The 23,774-nt window shown below is 34.1% G+C and overlaps 1 protein-coding gene across 5 annotated transcripts in view; it reads right to left on the reverse strand.

Moving 5' to 3' along the window:
• Positions 1–23,774, reverse strand: part of RYR3 (ryanodine receptor 3) — a 203,729-nt gene that overhangs the window by 5,428 nt on the left and 174,527 nt on the right. For all 5 annotated transcript variants that reach the window (XM_048949520.1, XM_048949521.1, XM_048949522.1 and 2 more), the window contains 21 exons: positions 23,506–23,605; positions 23,175–23,254; positions 22,838–22,914; positions 21,113–21,186; positions 20,860–20,877; positions 20,286–20,366; positions 19,779–19,867; positions 19,256–19,384; positions 18,721–18,825; positions 17,499–17,580; positions 15,866–17,184; positions 12,654–12,712; positions 12,076–12,244; positions 11,372–11,458; positions 10,430–10,627; positions 8,928–9,058; positions 4,549–4,591; positions 3,865–3,992; positions 3,051–3,111; positions 1,898–2,044; positions 652–786 (listed from right to left, as the gene is read on the reverse strand). In XM_048949520.1, the coding sequence (XP_048805477.1) occupies positions 652–786; positions 1,898–2,044; positions 3,051–3,111; positions 3,865–3,992; positions 4,549–4,591; positions 8,928–9,058; positions 10,430–10,627; positions 11,372–11,458; positions 12,076–12,244; positions 12,654–12,712; positions 15,866–17,184; positions 17,499–17,580; positions 18,721–18,825; positions 19,256–19,384; positions 19,779–19,867; positions 20,286–20,366; positions 20,860–20,877; positions 21,113–21,186; positions 22,838–22,914; positions 23,175–23,254; positions 23,506–23,605 (3,312 nt within the window). The remainder of the gene's footprint in view (positions 1–651; positions 787–1,897; positions 2,045–3,050; positions 3,112–3,864; positions 3,993–4,548; positions 4,592–8,927; positions 9,059–10,429; positions 10,628–11,371; positions 11,459–12,075; positions 12,245–12,653; positions 12,713–15,865; positions 17,185–17,498; positions 17,581–18,720; positions 18,826–19,255; positions 19,385–19,778; positions 19,868–20,285; positions 20,367–20,859; positions 20,878–21,112; positions 21,187–22,837; positions 22,915–23,174; positions 23,255–23,505; positions 23,606–23,774) is intronic.

Below are 23,774 nucleotides of genomic sequence, written 5' to 3' on the forward strand. Positions count from 1 at the left end.
TATTCCATGAAGGAAATGAGGTGTCCACAAACTCAATAGGTTCAGTTTCCTGAAATTGTGCCACATTTCTTTACAAAAAGATCTGTAGAATAGCTTTTCTTATGACAGAAAATTGTTGTTGGTTTCTGTTGCAATCAGGTGGAAATCATAAGGGAAATTATTAATGATAGACTATCACTCCCTTTAATACTCCCTTTTGTACTCCCCCTTGACTTCTTCATGATTAAATTACCAGCTGTAAGCAGGCTGACACAAGAGTAAGTGCTAACATATTTCATGTAAGAAGAGCTTACAAAACTTTGGATCAAACTGTTCTTTACGTGTGCTGCAGGAACACAGCTGCTTTTTGTAGGTCTGACCAATTTGTCGCAAAATTTGTTCCATGTGCTTTAAGCATATGCTGTCTCTACATGAGTTTAGACCACTGGGGAGTGAAGAGGGAATTTTAAGACAGTAAACATTTTCAAAATAGCTATATAGCAAGAAGAAGAGATAGATGGCTTTAACAATGAAAACATCCTTTCGTGTGATATTGGACTAGATGAACTTTTGAGATGCTTTTTCAATCCCCGATGTTCTGTGATTTCATCTTAATTATCCATGTAAGAATTCAGAATGAGATTTGAAGCATGCTAGTGATGTTTTACTTACCGTCATCATGTCATCGCATTTCATATCTGGTTCATCTTCATCTTCACTTTTATTGTAGAATTTGCGGAAGAAGTTGAATGCCACAACAGTGTAAAGATACACTACTACAGCCAGGAGTCCTACAGTAAGCACCAGCTGTATAGGGAGACAGGACATGAACGTACGTTTCAATTTCATTCTGTTATAACTGATGAACTAGCTCAGTTTATTGCCTTAAATATGGAAAAGGTATCATATGGTGTGTTTCCCAAGAAGAGAACTAAAGAGAACAGTAATGACAGCTTTGAAATATATCCCCATTGCTTGGATCTGTGTACAGGTTAAGTGGCCCTGTAAACTGCTTGCATGCAAAATGATATGGAAAATGGTCTCACAAAGAGTATAAAAGTTAAACTAAGGAGGATGCTTTTATGACTCTTCAAAATGTTACATTCCTTTATGTGTTTTTACATGCCTAACAGACTGTAAGAATAGACTTAAAATATATGCTGTATTTGAGAACAAATGAAATGTGTTTGTTTGAAATGGAATTTTTTGGAAGTTTTGTTAGGTTTAGGTTTGTCAACATTATTAAATGTTGAGATGCTTTTTTTTTTTAATGCTGATCTCAACATTTAATAATGTTTAATAATTTAATAAGGTTGAGATCAGCATAAAAAAAAAAAAAGCATTAATGTAAAGGTTGCTTTTGTTGGTTTGTAATCTTATACAGTACAAAGATCAAAGAGTGACTCCCCATAGAAGTTTCCACAGTTAGTTTTTGAAGTGCATTTTAACATGATTTTTTCAGGAGATAATGACATATAAATAGATCTCACAATGCAGAATGTCTGTACCTCTAAGAACATTCTTACTAGCTAAGTATTGAAATCTCAGTTGTTCTCAGATCATTATTACCTCTGTAGCTAAGGAGAGATTGTGAATCCCTGTCAGTTATCACCAACCTATTCATCATAGAGCATACAGAAGGAGCTGGTTATGTCATAATTCATATATTCTTCTGAAATGATGCATATTTTTATTGTGTACAAAACACTTTTCGTTATCAGCACTCACTGATCATAGATTGTTATATTTTTATAGGAATAATCACGTACTAAATGTGCTGCAGAGGACTTGAAAAAGTCTTCTTTAATCTATTCATGATCAAAATGAATTGTATTGTAATATTTCCTAGGTACCCCAGGACTTTTTAAAATATTGTTACAAAATGCATTAATTTCAAACCTCTGTATGTAAAACCAACCTGTTTGCCATTGTGAGTTACGGAGGACAAAATGGTTCGCAATGTCTTGAAACCCATAGCGATGTCCAGCAGATGAGCAGCAAAGAAGAAGTTGTTGTAGTGTCCAAGGATAGACATAGTTGTGTACCAAGCCAAATACAAAAATGACTGCAGAGAGAGTGAAATTTGAAATGAAAAATTAGTACAATGATCTGATTTTAATGTAGTACAAATTATGTAATGCAATCTGAATGTAGTATGTCTAGGACATTTGTTCAGAAAGGCTCTGTTTCTTACCAACTTGATTCATTTAAAGTTGTGTTCATTTAAAATTGCTTATGCTAATGAAACCTCCCTATATTACATATTTAAATACAGTGTTTTCAGCATATATGTTATGAGCACTGAAATCCCCTACCTTAAAACTGGTTTGGTTAGGGAGCTTGTTACACAGCACTTAAAGTTTTAAGACCGATTCTGAAGGAGGCAAAATGCATTATATTATTTTTAAGGCATTTCACTATTTTTAAGTCTCGAGATGCCCAAAAGACATATGGTCCACAGTACAGCTTATTTTTAATGAGTAGTGAATCTGAACGCAGTTTGACATGAAAGAAAATATCTTGTTTGTAAACAGTAGTTCAGTGTACTTCTAGTGCATATTGAATTTATGCTTCAGTTTATTCTCCTTGGTTTCCTATTTGCTTGGGCATTCTCAAAAAGATGCAAAAAAGACTACTGACAAAAAAGGGTATTTTAATGTAAGTTTGAGGCTTTCAGAGAAGGCACGAAAGCAGAGAATTAACCAAACATACCAAGCAAATTCAAGAATAAAAAAGGGTAAGTTTCCATGTACTGTGTTTGATCTGAGAAAGGGCACCTTTGGTTGCTAATATGATTTATACACAATTAAATGAATGTACCTTTTAACTTCCCAAATACTAGCATTGTGTTAAGGGTGAATAAGTATTTATTTCCCTTTGGAATCAAATAGGAAATGCTAATGCAAAGCCATTTGCTTCAAGGCAAAACAGAAAAACTATTTTAAAAATGGCTCTGTAATTCAATACTACTTGCGTAGAATATATTTGTTTAATATAAAACCAGGTAGTGGAAGACATACATTCACATTTAGAGTAAATCAAAGAATATTCTTCTAGGTTAACATACTTACATTATCAGTGAAAACAACACCAAGCTTCCAAATGTGGTACTTTGTATCAATGGAACTTAACCTAGGAAATACCAGATTTGAAATGCATTAAGTGTCAAAATGAAGTACTAAATTCTCCAAGTAACAAGCTGTGTTAGCACTTCATATGCATGTAGTTAAAGTTGGTGATGTGTATTTGCTGTTTATTATCTGGGCTTTTTAGATGCTTCATTTTTCAGAGAGAATTCTTTAAGTCTTGGCACCCATGCAGAGTTTCTAACATCTGTAATTGGTGGAATGATTTCACTAGAATTGACGCTGGTCTATTCCAGACTTAAAAATATGTGTTAAAAGTAATGAAATATGGAGCCTACCTGTTTTAAATTTAAATGGCAGGTGTTCTCTCTAGTGTAAAATGTTATATTACCAAAAGGAAAGTTAATAATTTTTTCAATAACTACTAGAAAATAACTGCTGAGCAGAAATCCTTTTTCATGTCTTAAAGAAGCCCAAATCATCAGTGAAATATGACTGGGCTACTTTCAATCACTTGGCTTCCTGACTTCATCAACTATAGAATAGATATCTCTGAATTTTGTCTAGATATCTGACATCTAGATACTTGTTGTTAATACTTTTTCTTTCTTTTGGTAAGCTTTTTTTGTGTGTCTTAAATCATATTTGCTGATTTTAATTCTTCACAAGAAAGACTTATCCATTTGAATTTTCCATACAGAGGAAAACATTACTACAATTTCAATATAAAATCCATTTTTATCTTTGAAATGGAAGCTATAACAACATACAGTTTGTCCATAAAGCTCTGAAGTCATACCATGATACAAGAGAAGCTGCTTCTGCTTCGCTTTCTTCTACTGGACTAAAATCAAGGGCATTTTTGTCCAAACCCAAAAGTTCTGCTATACGCTCTGCTCCGTACAAGTCTCCATACTTGTTAATAACCTAAAAGTGCAAGGAAAGAGGCTTTTGGTCTGAGAAAGACTTTGGTAATTATTACCTTAAACAAGTAGCTGTTAGAAATTAAAAAAAAAAAAAAAAAAAAAAAAAAAAAAAGGGAAACAAAAAAAGTGAGCTTCTACAAACAACAACAAAAAACCCCCCACTCTTTTACAATTAATGTTACTTGAACAGTGAGAACTCCCAAGAGGACCACAGATAGGTAGGGAGCATATGAAAGAAAAATAGAAGCATTAAATGCCATTATCTAAAAGCTTCTGTATAATTTACCATCGTTTAAGCTGACATGTTTTTCCTTTTTTAAGCAACGAGTGGGCTTTATCTCCTAAAGATGACAATGGCTGTAAAATGGACCTAGATGGCTGATTGACAGCACAAAGTTATTGAGTGCGTTTGACTCTGGGAACTAAACCAAAACAGCATTCTTTCTCCCTCCTCCCTCCACATAAACTAGAACTACCTGTGGTAAATCTCTCAGTGAACAACAGTGACTTCACAAAACAAATTTCAGTTCTCAATTGTTTGTATATGAAAAGCTCACCTTTCGTTTTACAAATTTATCCCAGTAATTGTTAGGAAATGACCTGCATAGATAAGGCAAAGATATTTCAAGTTATCCAGCTTGTTATGGAAAAGAAAAAACAACAAAAATTCCCAGTCACTGCAGATTCTGGTACAATTTCATTCATTCACGCTTTGAATTAGGAAAACAATTTCTTTTGGTATGGACAACAGCTATCAGGACAGTCTTTTTGAAATAGTAGTCACTGCATATTTTTTCTCTCTTTTTTTTTCCTGTAGTTACAAATGTGATTTGCTACAAAAAAAGCTACATGCACGAAAAAAAATCAGTTAGTGGTCATCTCATTCTCAGGTGTTATATTGTTTTACAGGGTCTGAATTTTCATAATAAAACTAGGTAAAGCTATACGTTCAGCTAAGAGGTTTTTCCAGCCTCTGTTTCTGAACAGCCATATCCTTCCTGGTAATTACAAGAAAAGCATACAAAAGAGAAAGAAATGGAGCAGTAAACTGCAAGTATTTTAGGTGTCATTCTTGAAAACTCCCTGCTTTTTTTTCAGAGTAGTGAGTAACCATGATGCTTCAGTAAGCAACTGGTTTTATCTAGGAGGTCTATAACAGACACTAAGAAATACAACAGCTGTTACCTACAAGAGAAAATGGTTTATGCTATCAGTGAAGTTTCCTTATCCTACAATTTGATCATAAAAATACTGTTCTTGAACTTAATACCAGTGGAGCTGCTACTGTTAAGCACTTCTTCATTCTGACAATCTTACTATATTTTATGTAGGTTTTTCTCTCTCAATTTCCTGGATGTTGCAGGAAACAATGTTGAGTTGCAGCTGTCAGACTGATAACTGTGGAAGAGGTAGGTTTGAAGCTTTTTTGCTGCTCAACAGAATGAAATCTAATACAGCCAAGTAAAGAAAAAAAAAAAAAACCCAACAAAATAACTCTTCAAGCTAAAGGACAATACTGATAAAATAAAGCTAGTTTTAAGATTGCAAGACTGAGTTCCTCCAACGCTGGTCCACTGTGAGGAGTTTAGGAAAGCTTCCCAGCTACTACATGTTCAATTTTTGATTTTTCCAGACTGAATTTCTGAATGAAATTATTCCAGATGAACACTTTAGATAAATAGTTTCAGTAACTCAGTTGATATATTCTGGTTCAATCCTCTATACTGTTAATTACTTCTTTCTTTGATTTCTTATGCTTGTAAGCCAAGTTTGTCTCTACTGGAGTTTGTGTGTATGTCTTTTACTGCAAAATGCAACTCTGCTGCATTTAAAAGGGTATCCTATCTTTTAAAATACTTTTTTAACTTATAAAAAGCACATCTCAGCATATTCATAGCAGTTTGTACCCTCCAGCAGTGGGAACCTGATGATATAGTCATTAAACCTTATGAGTTAGTTCCCATCAGAAGGAACGCTTTGTCAGCTTACGTTTAGCCTTAATCTTTCATTTAACTTAACTAGATAGCGCAGCATGCTGAGAACAGGCTGTACAGCATGTCAGTTGGAGTAAGCTGGCAACATATCATCTTATTAATTAATTTATGCTTATTTTTGCTGAGGACACACTGGATGGGTGTCTAGATAGCTTGCTCTCAATAGTTAAAGGTTGAAAATGAGGCAAGAGCTCTTAGTTACCCAATAGAGAAACCATAGTTTCCACCATCACTAAAATTGCATTTGCTAAATTCAAGAGCATTCTCTTAGCCCTTGAGGCCATAGTTATCTATGAAGGTATTATTTTTAGTAGCAGATTCAACATGGAAGTCAGCTCTCTGAGAGATATTATATGCTCGTGTCAGGAGTAAAAGTGCGTGTGGTTTGGGTGCTCTAAGCCAGATCTAATCTCTGTTTTCAGTCTGTGTTTAGAATTTTTCTTTTGTACTTCCTCTGATTTTTCTTCTTGTGCCTTTTCACCAGTCAGCCTGATATGGCACTTTTGAAGTTACGTTTCCCTATGTTTGGGAATCCTCTGCTATCATCTTTTCAATGGGCCCTGAGCTTGTGCCACTACTGGCTTAAAGGCATAACAAGGATCAGAAGAATAATGAACTGAGAGTCTTCCACTCATTCATGTTCAGGAGCTTCATAAATCAAAGAAGATATGTAGATATTATATATTCTGCAAAATTTATCTTGATAAAAAGCAGCTTAATTAACTCTGCAACAGTGACAGAAAATGAGGCTGACTGGGTACATCAGTATTGCTAAAGAAACAGATGACAAGATTTTTGCCACTTCAGTGGGCATTATCTGTTTCACTTAGCAAATTAGTAAGTCTGGCTAGGTCAAAACATATGGGATTAAAAGATAACGATTGCTGTGTTTTGGACTCTCCAGAGCAGCTATGCAGAAGAAAATATGAATGGTTATTGCATTTTCATTCCCACGTCTTTGAAACTGGTCACATACCAGCATGAATTGGGCCTATAACGCAAATTAGTTTTTTCTAGGAAGTCAGCCAAAAACATTTTACAACAGAGGTCCTAAGAGAATGTCAAGTCCAGGGTACCTGGCAAGCTGTAAGACTAAGAGAACCTACTTAACTGACTGATCTCTGTGTCCACATTATCTAGACACACTTCTAAAAGCACTGTCAATTTGAAATTGCTTACAACAGCCTTTTTCCTCATAGCTAGGTTTGTATCTATAATGTTTTGCAGATGTATTGTGGTTCCACTGCCTCATATCAATCTATTATTTCATTGACTTCCCTATACTTCCCATTACTTCAGATGTTTGAACTTTGCAGAAGGCTTCTCTGTATTTTTACAAAGATACTGAGTTGAAAATATTAAGACTGTCCTTGGAAAAGTATCAGTAGAACAGATAAGAGTTACACTGTTAGAATTCTCTACCACTCTCTCTATATTTCGACTGAATCAGGAGTGAGAAAGAAAAGATTCTCTGAAAAGGCCGGATGTTTTACTCCTGCCTGTTGGAGACAAGGACCCTAAAAATTATTAAATTAAATTATTATTATTAAAAAAAATAAACACAGAATTAGCAAATCAGGCTAGGATACTGAATTCAGATATGGCTGACAAACTTTTTCTGAGAATCTTTCTAAACTTTTTCTGAGAACTGAGCAGCAATTGTATTTTTTTTACTACTGCTTATTTTGATTTTCTATGATTCAGCTGTCTCCATGCAGAAAATCACTCTGGATTTAACAATATTTTGTCACCATTGAAAAATATTATTATAATCAAGTGACCTTATATTGTAGTCTAAATTTCAAGCTAAATTAAATGAAAAATTCTTAATTCTCTGTAGGAAAATACTGCGTTCAAGAATTTTGGATAATATGGAAACTGTAAATTTAATCAGAGTACCAATGGTGCTATTTATTACGTACAAAAATATTGTATGTCTGATAAGATGGATATTTGGGCAGTTAGACAGCATAGTGTAACTGATACACTGAGTTGGTGATTTTTGCTGTCTTGTTTTTATCAAATAGTTATTTATGCCTCCATACATGTTAGTAAAAACTGCATCATAGCTTTTCTAATGTGTGCCAAATTGGTGGAATGTATTTATGCATTTTTTTGGTGAAAGATTAAAACCAACTATTTACCCACATTTCTGGTTATTATTAATTTGTCCAAGGGCTAATCACTGTTGCTTGTAGAATTATCTTTGAATAAAAGCTCTAAATTTATCTCTTCAAATTAAATTGTGCTGGGTTTACTTAGAAATAACCTGTTTGACAGCATTTTGTTGTGGCAATTTAGATTGAATCGTGTATCCAGCTATTTCGGTTAAACAGCATCTGAAGTAAGGAAAGAAAATCAAGGTGACCTCTCAGACCGCTACTGCTCAGCAGGAAGAGCCTGCTGACATTTTTCTTTCTCTTGCCTGCAGTTTTATCATCCAAATACAGAATGGCAGGTGAGTCTCTTAGAATCAGCATATGACTACTGTAGTATTTGCTAATGCACAGCACCTGACAGTTACGCCTGTTGGGCCTACTCAAATTCTGCAATTTCTATTTTACACTTAAGTTTAATTTCCTTGTCATTTATAAATTTTGTTAGCAAAAAATGGGAAAAAAGATGCAGGAGAGAATAATGCTACAAAGAATGAGTATGAAATTGAGGCAGGGGAAATTCTCAATAGTGACTAACTTGTAAAATGTCTTAGGGAGAGAGATTATGAGAAAAGATGCACAATTCTTGCAAATAATGAAAAGGCAGATTTCAAATTAGAATCCACTACTATAGTATCTAATACAGAGTGAAAAATGCCTTTCTTTTAGACGGAGTAGGTGATCATGAACAGGTTAGGTTCTATATCAGTGGCTTAATAAACTACTATTATAAACTTATAAACTACTATAAATACAATTAATATTTATACACTTAATTTTACATACGGTGTGTTTATAACCAGGCGATCCCATTGTCCTTTAATATCATCTTCAGATGGTTGTTCAGTTATGTATAATCCATCGAATTCCAGCTTCCTAGCTACCTCCTTCTCTCTCTTGAACACAACCAAAGGGACCTATGAAAATGACAGTGGACATCTTGGTTAAGGTTTACATATTGCTGGAAACTGTAATGGCCTATCTACATCGTACTCTTTATACTACTATATAAACCCAAACAATTCTGACAACTAGAGACAACAATCAGAGATGTGATTGAGGTGTTCTCATGCCAGTGATAGTGTTGATTTCTGTTACTGATAATCAAGTTCTTCCTAGCAGCTCTTAGAATATCATGAACAATATACATATGTATTCATACTAAATAATGAAATTAAACTTAAAACATAAAACAAGATTAAAGACACCACTGCATTCACTATCTTGATTTTGTAATTCTGTTGACAGCTGACAGTCCTGCTGTTCTGCAGTGGAAATGTTAACGCAGTATGACTTTGAACTCCAAAATGAGCAAGTCACAAATAAGAAGAGGGACAAGGAACTAAGAAAGATGGATTGCCTTGGTGAGCTAGAATAGTTTGTTTCATTTGATTTTCTTCATAACCTCACATAAAGCAAGCTTGCGGTTACACCCAAAAATTCAACTTAGAGACTGCTAGAAGTATTACTGCCTTTCTTCTCCCAGGCTAATTCTTTGCATTACCCCCAAACAGAGGGTTTGATTAGTGTAGACAAAAAATTGGTTACCATTTAAACATAAAACCAAGGACTCTCAACTCTGAATGGTTTAAATGCTATAGTATTGCCTTATTGCCTCGTAGCACTCAATTACCTGTAGGTACCGAGGTGAGAACTAAGTACCCACACAGCCTCTTACTCACTGTGCCCCACTCCTAGTGGAACAGTAAGAGTGCAAGAAAACTTGTCTCGAGTCAAAAACAGTTTAAAGAGAAGAAAAACAAAGTGATGTAAAGGCAACCACTCCCCACTTTCCACAAGCAAACTAATGCCAAACAACAGCCACCTTGGAAAAGAAGTTCTTCTACCAAGCCCAGCTTTTCTTATCATGCAAAACACTACATGGTATAAAACAGCTGCTTGGCCAGTTTGGGTTAGCTCTCCTAGTTGTGCTTCCTCCCAGTGTCTGCTCACTCCCAGCATAGTCACTGGGGGTCACATGGAGTGGGTAACAAAGACAAAATGTTCACAGAGTCCAAGCACTGCTCAGCAATAACCAAAAGTTGGATGCTACCAACGTTGTCTCAGACTCAAATCCAAACACACACTGTGATATGTAAAAAGTTAATTCTATCCCTGCCAGACCTCGTATGTGAGGAAAGCTTGGTGTCATGGAACAGTTTTGGTTGCATCTACATATTAATTTGAAAAGAAGTAGATAAAACAGGTATTTTAATCTCAGCTCCAAAAATCACTTTGGAACTACATGCTTTACCAAATGTAGATTAGTAATAAGATTCAGAACTTGCCTTTAAGCAATAGTATCCAATCACACAGACAAAGGAGATGATAGTATGAATAACTGCCAGTGCTCTGAGAGTGGGTGCCATGTAACCTGTACTTTCTTCCAAAACAAAAAATACCATTCCTTCCTCCTCTTCCTCTTCTTCAAAAGAGTTCCAGAGATTAGAGTCTTCTTCCACTTCATCAAGTGGCTCTTCTGTCACCTAAGAGAAATTTAAGCACATTGAATACACACAGTAAACTTAAAAGCTTTTCCTTTATCATACTGACAAATCCCTAAGTTCTACCTAATAACTGATGTATCTAAAGCCTGCCCTTGTGAAGCTAGTAGATAAGACCATTAGCTTTGAACAGTAACATCAATTCATTTTCACAGCTGAATTCTCTACGTAATCTCATTTCACTGAAAAGAAAATCTAGGAAAAGCAAGTACAGGTATATGACAATTTACAATTATCTGGCAACATCTGATTCTAAAATTATGTACAAAGTATTTCCTGAGGGAAAAAAATAACTCTAGTCAGTAGGACTTCTTAGAAAAGGGGAAAATGTAATAGCTGATTATAGTTAAGCCTCTCTGTATCCTTAGAACAAATGAGATTTAAAAAAAAAAAAAAAAGTTACGTTAGTTGGATTTTAAATTTCCAGTGTCAAAATAAACAAAGGAACCATAAACAGACTTAGGCAAATAAATAAAAAATGCCTAGAAACACAAATTCAGCTTGTCTATTCATTCATCCCAAGTGAAGTAAAACCAAAATAAGTTTCACATCACAAATTTTAGATATGAAGCTTAAGATATTATTTTAACTTCTTCATAGCTAAATGCATTTAGTTTGTGTTTGAAAGAACTGTAATACTTGCTTTATTAAAACAGCCCTAAAGCCAACATTAAATACTCCTCTGGAAGTAACTAAAAACATTTAAAGAATAATGCAAAAGCTTACCTTGTAAAATAGCAGAATAAAGTTAATGGCAAATGCAACAAATAGAGCAAGAAACCGTAAGTTGTAAAAGTTCCTTGCCAGGTAGTGCTGTAAATAAAGTGGAAAAACAAAACAAATTAGTGATAGTCTTCAGATAACATCAAAATGAGAAAGGTAAGCATTAAGGTTTCTAAGAATGTAAATACATAATTGTGCTGCCCTCATATGCCAGTTAAAATAAGCAGTGCATTTCTTGGCAGTCTGTTCTCCCATTTAATGGTAAAATAATGGGCATAGAATTGCAATAAGAAGACAAATAGAAACTGTATAGGAGGAAATCTTCAAGAGAAGTGCTGGAATAAACTACATGGGAAGTTTTCAGAGTTCTTAATTTGATATTTGTAAGAACAAATAAGGTGCCATAGAAGTATGGGCACTCCCTGTTCAAGAAAGTAGAATAAAAGATTCTGGAAACTAGATCACAGAAAACAGGCTTCCTAAAAAGGAGCTTAGGAGGTTACCTAGTCTGTCCTGTTAAGCACACACATATATATTCTTGCTATGTATATAATTCTACAAAGTATTACAAAAAATGAGAAGTAAATCAATACAGAGAGTCTTTTGAAAACTTAGGCCTATGTTTCTGTTATAGTTTCTCCCTTAGATTTCAATCGAACATTCTATTATATGAATAAATGTTGAATAGAATTTAAGAAAAAACTTACAAGCATTTTTGTTTGATATATTTCCAAAGCTTTGAAGAAATTAGCCATAACAGCCACAGGTTTCTCAATTTTTTGTCCATGCCTTCGCTTCTTTTTCTTTGTTTTTCCCTCTTCTGGTTGCTCAGACTGTTCTTCCTTTGCTTTATCCTGTTTCTCACCATCTTCCATGCTAGAAGAAAGATCAGCTAAGTAAGCCCTGATGAACTTCTGCGCTATAAATGCATTAATTTAGAGGGAATCCTAATTCAGAACGTTTGGTTTTAAATGCAAATTAGTTTTGAAACTGCTACACGTTATTGTCTTGTAGTATTGACAAGCTGCAGACTTTTCTTCAGGACTGCTGCTCATTTCTTAAACGATTTTTTTTGTTGTTTTTTGAAGACAATGACCATGAACTTATATGTGCAGAATTGTCAAATTCTGCCTAAAAGTTTGTATTTTGTTGTCCACTGGGATGTACTGCTACCTCTTAGAGACTGCGCCGCGATTCAAAATATTGCTTAGATTCATTATGGCAAAGTTATCTAATATTAGGAAGTAGCAAGGATTTAAAGAGGAATTGTGTAAAGATAACTCACTCTGCCTTCTCAGCTTCCACTTTTCTTTCTGCTTCAGCTTCTTTTGCAGTTTCAGGTGTCTGTGAAAAAAATTAACTGTCAAAATGAACCCTCTCACATAAATTTTTGATAACATTATTGACTGTTTTCTAAGAAATTAAATAATTACCACACTGCATCTTTTATAGCAGTTTACTCTTGTAAAGACTTCGATTTCGTTTCGACAGTTCAGACAAGACTTTTAACTGTGAATGCTTTATATCTTCTTTTGATAAATTTTTTAAACAGTGTTATCAATACTGTAACTGGTACAGATAACTGAACAACCTAATTACTCACTGTTATCAGATGATGAAGGTAAGTAACAACATCCAGACTATACCCTGAAATATAAAATTCACTCACAAAGACTCAGTGCAGCTACTGGTTATGCAAAAAATCAATTTGCCTCTTTCCAAGTACAAAATGAAGAATAATATACTGTGTCAGTGACAGCATCAAAAATCTGAAAAAGACCTGTGTAATTATTAGGCATTGCAAAACTCAATTACTTTGTCAAAATCAACTGATGCAACTGGAATCTGACAAAAACCTAAACAACTTTTATGTATGCAGTGTATCTTCTCAAACTATTTGTGTTAGTTGGATAGATGATCCACTAAAATTTTACTGGCACATCTCACAATCATTTAAGCATATGTTTCAAACAGCCCCTTCACATAAGGAAAAACCAATGCACAATCTTACAATTTTGTTAACTGCAAGAGAGAAGCTAGGGCCCAAATTTCAAACATCCTTACACTCAGCGTTGCCAGACCAAAGTAAGTTCATTTCAAAAGCAGTTCAAGTATCTAAGCTTCACTGAAAAGGCTGAGATTCAGGATCTATATTTACGAAAAGAATCTAAATTGTGTAAATTTATTACCATACATTTTTGTAAAAAGCTGCCTTAGCTCTTACCCTTTTCTGTATTCTTTCAAAATGCTTAGTTGTCTACTGCTGAACTGTACATTGCTCATTCTTTTGCATAATTCCATTACCTAAACTTTTTCATCACTGGTCATCTGCTCTTGTACAGATGTAGTGAAAGAATTTACTAAATAGATCTTGCCTTGCTCATTTCAATTCTCTTATGGAACCTTATCTAAGTACATGCAATGCAAGCATATATAACTCTTCCCCCCAGTGAGGTTTCCTGAAGTTCTCAAGCTGATGAAGGATAATTCTGGGATCATTTTTTTGCTCCTGATTCTTCCAAGCGGGTAGGGTGGAGAAAGAATGAATAAATCCTCTCTATCCCTCTATCTTATGCTCTCTCAGTTGTCTTCTTTTCAGGCTGAAGAGCCTTAGCCTACTTGATTGCACACACAAGATTTGTTCCATAACTGTGACAATTTTTTCAATTTCCCTGAATCTATTTCAGTCCAACATATTCTTGTTGAAATGGGAGACTCCATTTTGCAAGGTGCTGGTTTATCTTGGGTTCACTTGGCATAACAGTGCTCTGTGTTATAATTCCTTCAGTTCTTTTCTTGATAATGCAGAACTTCAGTTTGCTTCTTTGACATGTGTTAATTGATGATTTCATTGATATAATATTTCTGTAGAACTGTAATGTAGTTCCAAGATTTCCTACTGAGTAGTTAGGATAATGTCAAAATCCATAATTTTACATGCAAAATCAGATTTTTTTTCTCTCTTATGCACTATTTCACTGACTCGCATTACTATTTTAAGGTTCTTCTAACTTCTCAGTTAGATCTTGATTTCATTGCCACAAGTAGCAAGATTTATCTGCAGTCTTAGCTTACTCTTCAAGTATTTCCGTATTTGTGAACCTATGTGACTCTCAGCACAGGCTAATCAAACTTTTATGTAAAACCTAACTCCTATTTATCTTCACCATGATCACACAATTCCATAAGTTATTTTGTAGTTTTTCTAGCTAGATGGTAATGCCATTAATCGCTACACAACTGCTGTGTTTTTTTTTTTTCTCTTTGAGTATACAGACACAGATTTTTGTTTCTATCCATTTGTGTATCTTTTATTATTGTGAATGGTTGTGCAAGACATTCTGATGGAAATTCCTGATTTTTGAGTTGCTGTTTCTTTTCTGAATTCTAGTCAATGTTTTTGTAATACTGTTATTGCTCTAACTAGACTACTTAAACTTTCCATATGCACTATATGAATAGCAATTTATTGTAATATAGATTGTGCAAAAAGTAATTTGTTAGAGTTCACTAAATAACATTAACGTAAAAGGCAGCTAAGTTGGATAACTGAAGTCATATTGATAACTGAGAGTATCTCAATAAACAATGGACCATTTTATCAATACTTACAAAAGAAATCTGGGAGAAATGTACAAATCAAAGAAAATAAATATTTATTGAAGAAAATTTACAACTATTTACTCTGACCTAAAGTCCTTAAGTTAAAAGTAACACTTTTAGTATACACATTAAAATGAATGAATGAATAAATAAATAAGAAATTAAATCTTGGATGAAAACATTTGAATGAAGAGGGAATAATGAACTAAAAAGTTGTATAATGAAGGTTCTTCTTGGATATTTCTGGAAAGCATACTATAAATAGGTGGGTTAAATCCAATCAGAAGAAAGAAATATTTCAATAACAATTAGAAACAAATCTGAAATATAAACATCCCTCCTAATCTGACAAAAGCATTTCGGTTTTGATGTTTAGCTCAGGTCCATGTTTAAATAGAATTATAAAACATATTCATCTCAGCAGAGGAACAGAATAAACTCTTAATAAGCAATAAAAAAAAAGTATGAAAACACAATAAACACTAAAGTAAAAGTAAATTCAAGGAAAATTACTTCAAATAACAGGAAAAAGGCTATTTTATTTTATATGAGTAGTGTATGACTACTACACAATGTAAAAGAAAGAAGATAATTATATGTTATGGTATTATATACTATATTATTATAATTATATATTGTATAATTATACCATTATTATTGAGAAAGTAAATGAAAAGGTAACTGAAGTATACTATAGTATAAAAAAAGATGAGCATGCAGAACAAACAAGAACACGATGAAAATTCTTTTCTTTAAGAGCAGAGATTATAAAATATCTTCTCATCCATAACATCAGTCAGTTAGTTTGCAAATAATTCAGTTGCGACTAGAAAAGCCAGTAATATAGATATATTAGTATTTCCTGGAAAGAAATACAAAATCTCTTTCACATACCTGTAATCCTTTTTTCTTACGAACACTGTTTTCCAGAGAAGACTGGATATCAGAACCGAGTATTTCTGCAATATCTCCAAGTCCAGCATCATGACCATGTTTTGAGCCACCTTCTTTCTTAGTAGGAATGCCAAAAATATCTGAAATTATGTCAGTTTCTCCCTTTTCACCCTTTACGAACTGCACAAGTTCATCTCTAATGCCATGCTCAGCACCTTCAGTTTTTTCTGTTTCTGTGACATCATCATGGATTCCAAACTGCGTTGGATCAGGCATGTCCCCTAGTATTTTAGTAACTTTAATGTTTTTGGCTCCTTCAACCAGTCCACCCCCAAATACAGTGCTCCAAAGAATCTGGAAAATTCCCCACACTATACTAAAGAACAGTTGGAACACCCCTACAAATAGGATCCAGAAAAAAGAGAAAAACACTTTCACCATCTCTTTTAGTGTCATCTTTCTGACTTTCCTGTACTGTTTCCTTAGGTTCTTCACAGTAACCATTTTTAAAAAGTTGGCTACGTTCTTCTTGACTGCAGTACAGGCCATTGCAAAAGCTGAAGGAGATTCCAGGGACTTTTCTTCCTCATCATCTCCGATATCCACAATGTAGCAAGGCTCTTCTTCCTCTTCCTCAGGTCTCTCAGCTGAATCAGTCTCAGAGATTTGGGATGCTAACTGCATTTCAAAGATTGTGTCTTCACAGAAATTCACGAAGAGCTCCATTTTTTCTTGCTCTCCACCTTCATTTACAACATCAAATATGAATTGCCTTTTGGATTCCTTCACCTGTGGCTTCTCCCACTGCATTCTACTGGATTCACTGATTTCAAAGTAAACTCTTTCTATTTTCTTGGCTCCACCCATTATTTCAATACGGCCAAGGTATGGTTCAAAGTAATTAAGAACACTTTCTGCAGGTTCAAGTAAGCTCTGAAGGCGTGAGTCATTAGGCATATGCTCTGAAAGGTTTGTTAGCAAAACTGCTACATTAAAGCCAATATCTTTGGCTGGTTCATGGAATCTTTCTACAAAATCAACGTAGTTGAACATATCATTTTCATCAGCTTCTGTACATGACAGCAGGAATTCAATCTCTGATTGTATATATTGTTTTTGAGCCTCCATTGACTTCTGGAAATCCTTCTTTGAAATGATGCCCTTACCATCTGGGTCATGCTCTTTGAAAGCATCCGAGTTAGTTAAATCTTTTAATTTGAGAAACATGTCAAAAAACTTCAAGATCAATTCTACGTTGCTAGATGATTCTACAAGCGTATCGACCATTTGTTTTCCAATCGTTCCATTTACAACGTTACCTAAGTAGTGTTAAAACAATGAGTTATTTGATGCCTCTGTATTTTAAATAAAGGAACTTCATATTCACACTGAGAACTGAACCAAAACCTCCATTTCTGTAGTTCATAATTTTTTTTCCAATATGCTTGTCTGCAGAAGACCTCTTTTTTCATAGATATTCATATTTCAGACTAATTGTTAAATAAATATAAAGTCGATTTCATCCTGGCATTGTATACTATCAGAGGTAAATAAAGTTTACCATAATACTTGGACTTTACATTATAAAGCTGAGACAATAATACTGAATCATAAAAAGAGAAATGGCTCGAACCTTCAAGTAATGACAACAACATCACAACCATATCCTTTAGCAGATCTAGAAGCTCTTTAAGCAGTTCAATCTGAGCAGAGTCCTGTATTAAAAAATAGAACAAACAAAAAAAGCAAATGAAACAGTACAGAGTATAGGGTTGTTTTTTCTTCGTATTTATGTGGGATACATTCGGAGTAAAACAATATGCAGGACAGTCATTTGAAGTTAGTTCACATTATTCAGCAAAATTTCCTAGTAATTATTATGATTACTATCAAAGGTCTTATAACAATGGCATGGTAAGTTACTGCAGCAAAGGTATTATTAGCATAAAGCTTTAATAAAGCATTATGAAATAGTGAAGTGCAGATAAGGGACAGTAGAAACTCACAAAGCTGGTACTCCAAATATCAGTCAGTATTCTCAGAATGAAAACATCCTTTTTCATTTCACAGGGAATATGTAGTGGCATCATGTACTGCCACTTAAAATAGAATTAGTACTTTAGCAGGTTTAGAAAATACGGCACAGAATTTGACAAAACTAATACGATTTCATGACTAACATTTATGTGTCCATGGAATTGTGATATACCTTTGTATTAAAAAAAAAAAAACAAAAACTTTTGTTTTGTCTGAGCAAGTCAGAGGGTAGCAAAGACATGAATATAGGGGGGGAAATGACTCTGCAGCATTTCACTCAGCGAGTGTACGGGACTAAAACTGGGGCATGCGGTGAAGCCATGCACAGTGAAATGAACACTGTTTGTAGTCCTCTTGTCCAGTGGATGTGGTGAATTAACTGGACAAGGTGACTCACTGTCACATTCCCTCCCTCTTCCAATCCTTCCCAGCTTTTCTCTTGCTCTATTGCTCTATTTCTCTTGCTCTCTATGTGTAGCATAGAAACCATGCTTTTAATGGTGCTTCAGATGTAACAGATCGTTAGGTTTTGACAACAAGGAGGGAGGAACTAAATTGCCGCAGTCACTAACAGAAAGGCGTAAATGAGTTGAAAGGAGTGATCTTGTGTAAGAAAAGATATGTGCACAGCAATGACTGGCAGATAAAAGGAGTGGTATGAAGATGTTTGTTGGAAGATTCAGTGTTGTACCTTTACATGGCAATTACCCATGCAGTCAACAAGAGCCAGTATGTTAGTTTATTCACAGCTTTCACTGTTCACTTGACTGTAATTTATAACCAGATACAAAGAAGCATCACTTAGCTCTTGCAAATACCTGTGAAAGTTTCATCTGCATATTGGCAAATACGTGAAGAAATCCAACAACTGCATCCCACAGCCTACTATGAGCCAGACTCTGTTGGTTACCAATGCAAGGTCCCTAAAAAGTTAGAAGTAAGAAAAACATTTTTTACTTATATAAAATCAAAGTAATGTTTCACCTTCCTAAGGCTTCTACCTGAAAAAATAAAAAACAAACATATAAAAAAAACCAAAAATACAAAACAAACAAACAAACAAACAAAAAAAACCAACAACAAAACAGCAAACAAATGTCAGGCTTCCATGAAGCTACACAAGAAAGTTTCTTACAATTTCTTTGGCATGTAGCATGTAAAAAAAGAGATTTCATCATGTCAAATATGAAGCCATTATTTTAATATTAACTTTTCACTGGGCCAGTGATTCAATCTAACTGTCAAAAATAAGAAAAATGAAGCCAAATGTTTACAAACTAGCAACATTACATGATCAGATCATGTAATTACCGAACTTCATTGTTAATATCTTGGACAAAACCTTTCATTTACCTGTATATATTCGGTAAGGGAATTGAATATTTGTTTGGTGACAGCCAAAGCTTTAGAGAAGTTACGTTGTCCTGATTCATCAATAACCTCTTTTCCTGAATAGTACCAATAGAAGTCACTGATTGATTCCTAAGAAAAAGCACAGTGTTACATTTTCTAATTTAGGATTTTGAAAGCAGTTTTTACTGCCTGCATGCTTATCACCAGAAGTTGAATCAGTTGACGTTCAGTTAATCTGTTTCTCATGACAACAGCTTCTTATGATTTTATCTAACTATGCTGTCTACAGAAGTAAACAATGAAATTAACAAAAATGTGGTTTCATGAAGAATTCTGAGAAGTCATCTATCTTAAAAAGGAAGACAAAATAAATTCAATTCAATTCTTTTTATTTTTTATTATTTTTGTTATATCCCGGATAGAAGAGAGGAACCTCATCTTTGATTCCATCAAAATGTGAACTTATCAAAATGAAGGAAAGAAAATTATGTTACGTTTCATTTTCTTCTGATTTTTTCCTCACCTGAAGACGCAAGAGGTAGTCAACCGTACTAATGATAATATTCACTGTCGTGGTATTGCCCATTTGAGTACGTAGGTAATTTTGAAAATCTGAAGTAAATAAGGCATTTGTGCTTAGTTAGTATGGACAAGAAAGAAAAATACAAGATTGTTTTTATATATTCATGGAGAAGATACTCTTTTTCAGTACCTTGCTGGGTAAGGATGCTCATTATCTGTGCTGGATATTGAACTACTGTATGCCACTACACACACATAACTGTTAACCATATGTCTGTCTTTGTAAGAGGTTCTGGTATTAATGATCTGCATAAAATCTGAAACTACATTAAGACTTAGAAATTCTAATTAACATCCACAATTAACATTTTTGGTGTGTCACTCTCCCTCAGAATACTAAATCAGGAAAAAAAATAATCTTAGAATGAGTTATAGTCAGTTATGTTTAAGCGTAGGGTTATCATTTGGTCTCACCATTTTTTCCCCAAAATTAAGTCTTCTTGCTTACCATTGTTATGCCCTTCACAGAGCAGTTGTAAAAATCTAAATAGATCTCGAGTGAATTCATCATGCTGCAACACTTTTTCACCTTTAAAATATATAAATACAATGATTACGTGACAGCTTCCATTATTAAATATGCAGAACACAATCTTACAGCATCCTTCAGAACTGAAGATTCTGGCTAAAAATACAGTACTATAAATGCTGCTTTAAGGCAATTTAAAGAAACAGGCTGATAATAATGAAAAGAAAAATGGGGTCCAAAAGCCAAGCCAAAGCATTTAGCACTCCAATGCATCCGTGGTTAAAAAAAAATAAAAATAAAATAAATTAAGACAACAAACAAACTACACATTATATATCTAATAAGCAAATGGTTAGTTATGAATAAAATTGTGCCTTAAATATGGACGACATTTCATTAATAAGCATCAAACTTTTTCCAAGCTGAACACACAACTTGCTGCAGACCATAACGCTAAACCTGAAGATGTCTGAGAAGATGCAGTTAGAGATTTCTTTCTGCATTTGCAACAGACTTTCGGAACAATAGTATTGAAAACTGTACCCAAACATACCACGCTCACGTACGATGACTGTGGATTGAAGAAAAATAACAAAAATACAAGATGAGAATATTGGAAGTTACATTTTTGTCATCAAAATTATTGCTAAAGATTTCATACATGTAAAAAATACTCAGTTTTACAACCTACAGTTATTTATATTCAGTTTAACAACAGAAAGCCCAAGCCAAGTTTAATAAGTTCTATTTAAAGAAGGAAGCTCAAATATTTTAAGTGCTGCTGGAATCAGTTTCATTGTACTTACGAGTTCCTTCTTCAGTAACCATTCCCAGGCCTTCTGCTTTATTTTGTCTCTCAAACGCATTCAAGTCAAGAACACTTATATAAAAAAAAAAATAATAATGAGAAAGTGCTGCAGTAAACAATGGAAAATTATCTTCTAAGAAATTTCTGGAAGCCTTCAATAACTGCACTTCAATAACTAGCTTGACCTGCTGCAACATGCACTATCACAGCACTTAATATAAGTATTAAATCAAAGTGCTTGGGATGAAAATAAGGCTCCAGTGTCCATTTCTGTAAAATAATGAGTCTCAGATCAGGTCTGACTACACTTCCAGTACATCTCTACATCTAACTTCTCTTCCAGTAACATCATTGATGGTTTCACGTGTAAGTGAAAAGAAATCTGAAATTACTCTCTATATTAACTTAAACCTGTTTGCCAAAAGAACATCACTGCAATTGCTTTTCACAGTTATGCTGTTTTCCACTGAATTTCACTACTACTACACTGTTGTTCTATATCTTATACATTATTACATTATTTTAAAGACAAAAGTAGAATGTTTGATTCCATTTTCCAAAAATATATTTATAGATAGATATCTATACAGATATATAATCAGAGACTCTGTACCTACTAAGATCAAAATACACAGAAATCTATGCCTTTGTACTTCTTTGCCACAGCTCAGCATCTGAAATATCAGATGATAATTTTTCTAAGTCTGAATACTTTCATTCAAACAGTTCAGATATAATTTTATGATATATACTTCTTTTCAATTACACTGCAGTGCATTCACATATTCTAAGTTCCTGTGACATTCTCAAAAACAAAATGTGAAGCATTTTTCAAAACATCATTTTCATTCTCTTCTCTGTGCTCAAATCATTTTATCAATAACGTTTTAAATCAAGTCCTGCACAATGCATACACAGTTGTTCATATATTCACCGCAAGTCCTTTTCAGAAAGTACTTGCTAAATTGTTTTACATAAATGTGAAAAAAGACAGTGTATGTTATTTAATTAGGCTGCAACTGTTAAATAATAACTTCTGCAGTGCAGGTCATCGTTCCTTCCACAGTTTTTCCTTTTCTGTGATATCTTCTCCACTTGTCATTCAGTCTGCTGTTTCAGAACCTTTCTGTTGCTCTAAATGGCTGAGGAAAGGAGTTTGTCTACTGTAAGAGCAATGAGATACACCAACAATTTTCCACCTTCTTTAGGAGAGTCTTTTACCTTAACTAATTGGATGTTGTGGTTTGTCAAGTGAATGGACTACCATGGATGGTCTCACTGGCCACATGCCACCTCTAACAAGCTTGATACATATGCAGAGGATTCAGGTGAAGAGATTATGTGACATGTCAGAGAGGTCCAGAAACTGATAGCTTAATAAAGCTCCAGTGGCCTGTCTCTCCTTCAGTGATGGCTTTTCTCCATCCTTAGAACCATCCAGAAATCTTGAAGGATCTGGGACCAGTAAAGGAGCTGTTACTTTTTGCTTTTCTGCCTCTCCAAACTAATGCTTCAAATGCATACGTAGACTATGCTTTATTTTCTCAGTTGGAAAAATATTTTAAGATGTTAACACAGCATTCCTCTGATTCACAAATAGTTTCATTAAAAAGCAGAGTTCTAGAATCTGCGACTTGTGTAATTTACATCTAAAAAAGCCATCTGCACCAGACCGTCAATCTCAATAAAAGTGAAGCTGTAATAACATGATCTTTGCTTTTACCTGCAGGACTGCATCAAACCAGAAAGACTTTGAAAGAATCCAGCATCCTTTTTCTCCTTCAAGTAGTCTAGCATTTTCTAGAGTACACAAACACACATTTGGGGGAAAAAAGTCTAGATTAAAGTTATGTAAATTAAAAACGCCCTAAATTACCATTCAGAACTAGCAGGTCACTAGTAAGGAATAATGTCACTGTTATTGGACCAAATACTCCAATACAAATACTCCATATATTCCAATATATTTTCATTGTTTAGCCTAAAATTAAATTAACAACAATAAAAATAAAACTAGTTTCCTTTACACAAGCAAGATTCAATAGTTAGAAAAGCATTACCTGTTGAACTATTGTATTCCCACCATTTAGAATAGCAATACCAAGTTTTAGTGTTTCAACAACCATGGGTCCTGTATGACCTGTCAAAATAAGGGTACTGCTGATAAAATTTGTAATTATAAACTAGTCAGTCAGAAAGACAGTTCAGAAATTTTACCTAACATAGTCCCTATTCACATTTATTTTGCTGCGTTATGTATCATGTACAAATCGGAGATGACATAAAAAGTTGCATATGATAATGTGTTACGTCATACATATGTATTATGCATATGTATATGCATAGCATTATACATGATAATATGTACTTCAGTTCTCCTCTGAACATTACCTTTGCTTGCACTGATCATCTGAAGGACCATCTCAGCAGCTCCACGATCATGTAAGCGAGCTTGCTGATAAAGAGTTCTCTGCTTTTCCATTTCTTTCTCCTAAGTTTGGAGAAAAAAAAAAAAAAAAAGATACAGACTGGAACTCATTCAAACAACATATACAAATGAAAAACCTGAAAATGCTGAAGGCTGTTTGCCTTCACACTGCCTTTCTTCTACATGAATAACCTAATAAAGCTTCTCACTATACACTGTGTTATCCTTTTAT

The sequence above is a fragment of the Lagopus muta genome, chromosome 6, assembly GCF_023343835.1.
Source record: "Lagopus muta isolate bLagMut1 chromosome 6, bLagMut1 primary, whole genome shotgun sequence".
NCBI lineage: Eukaryota > Metazoa > Chordata > Aves > Galliformes > Phasianidae > Lagopus > Lagopus muta.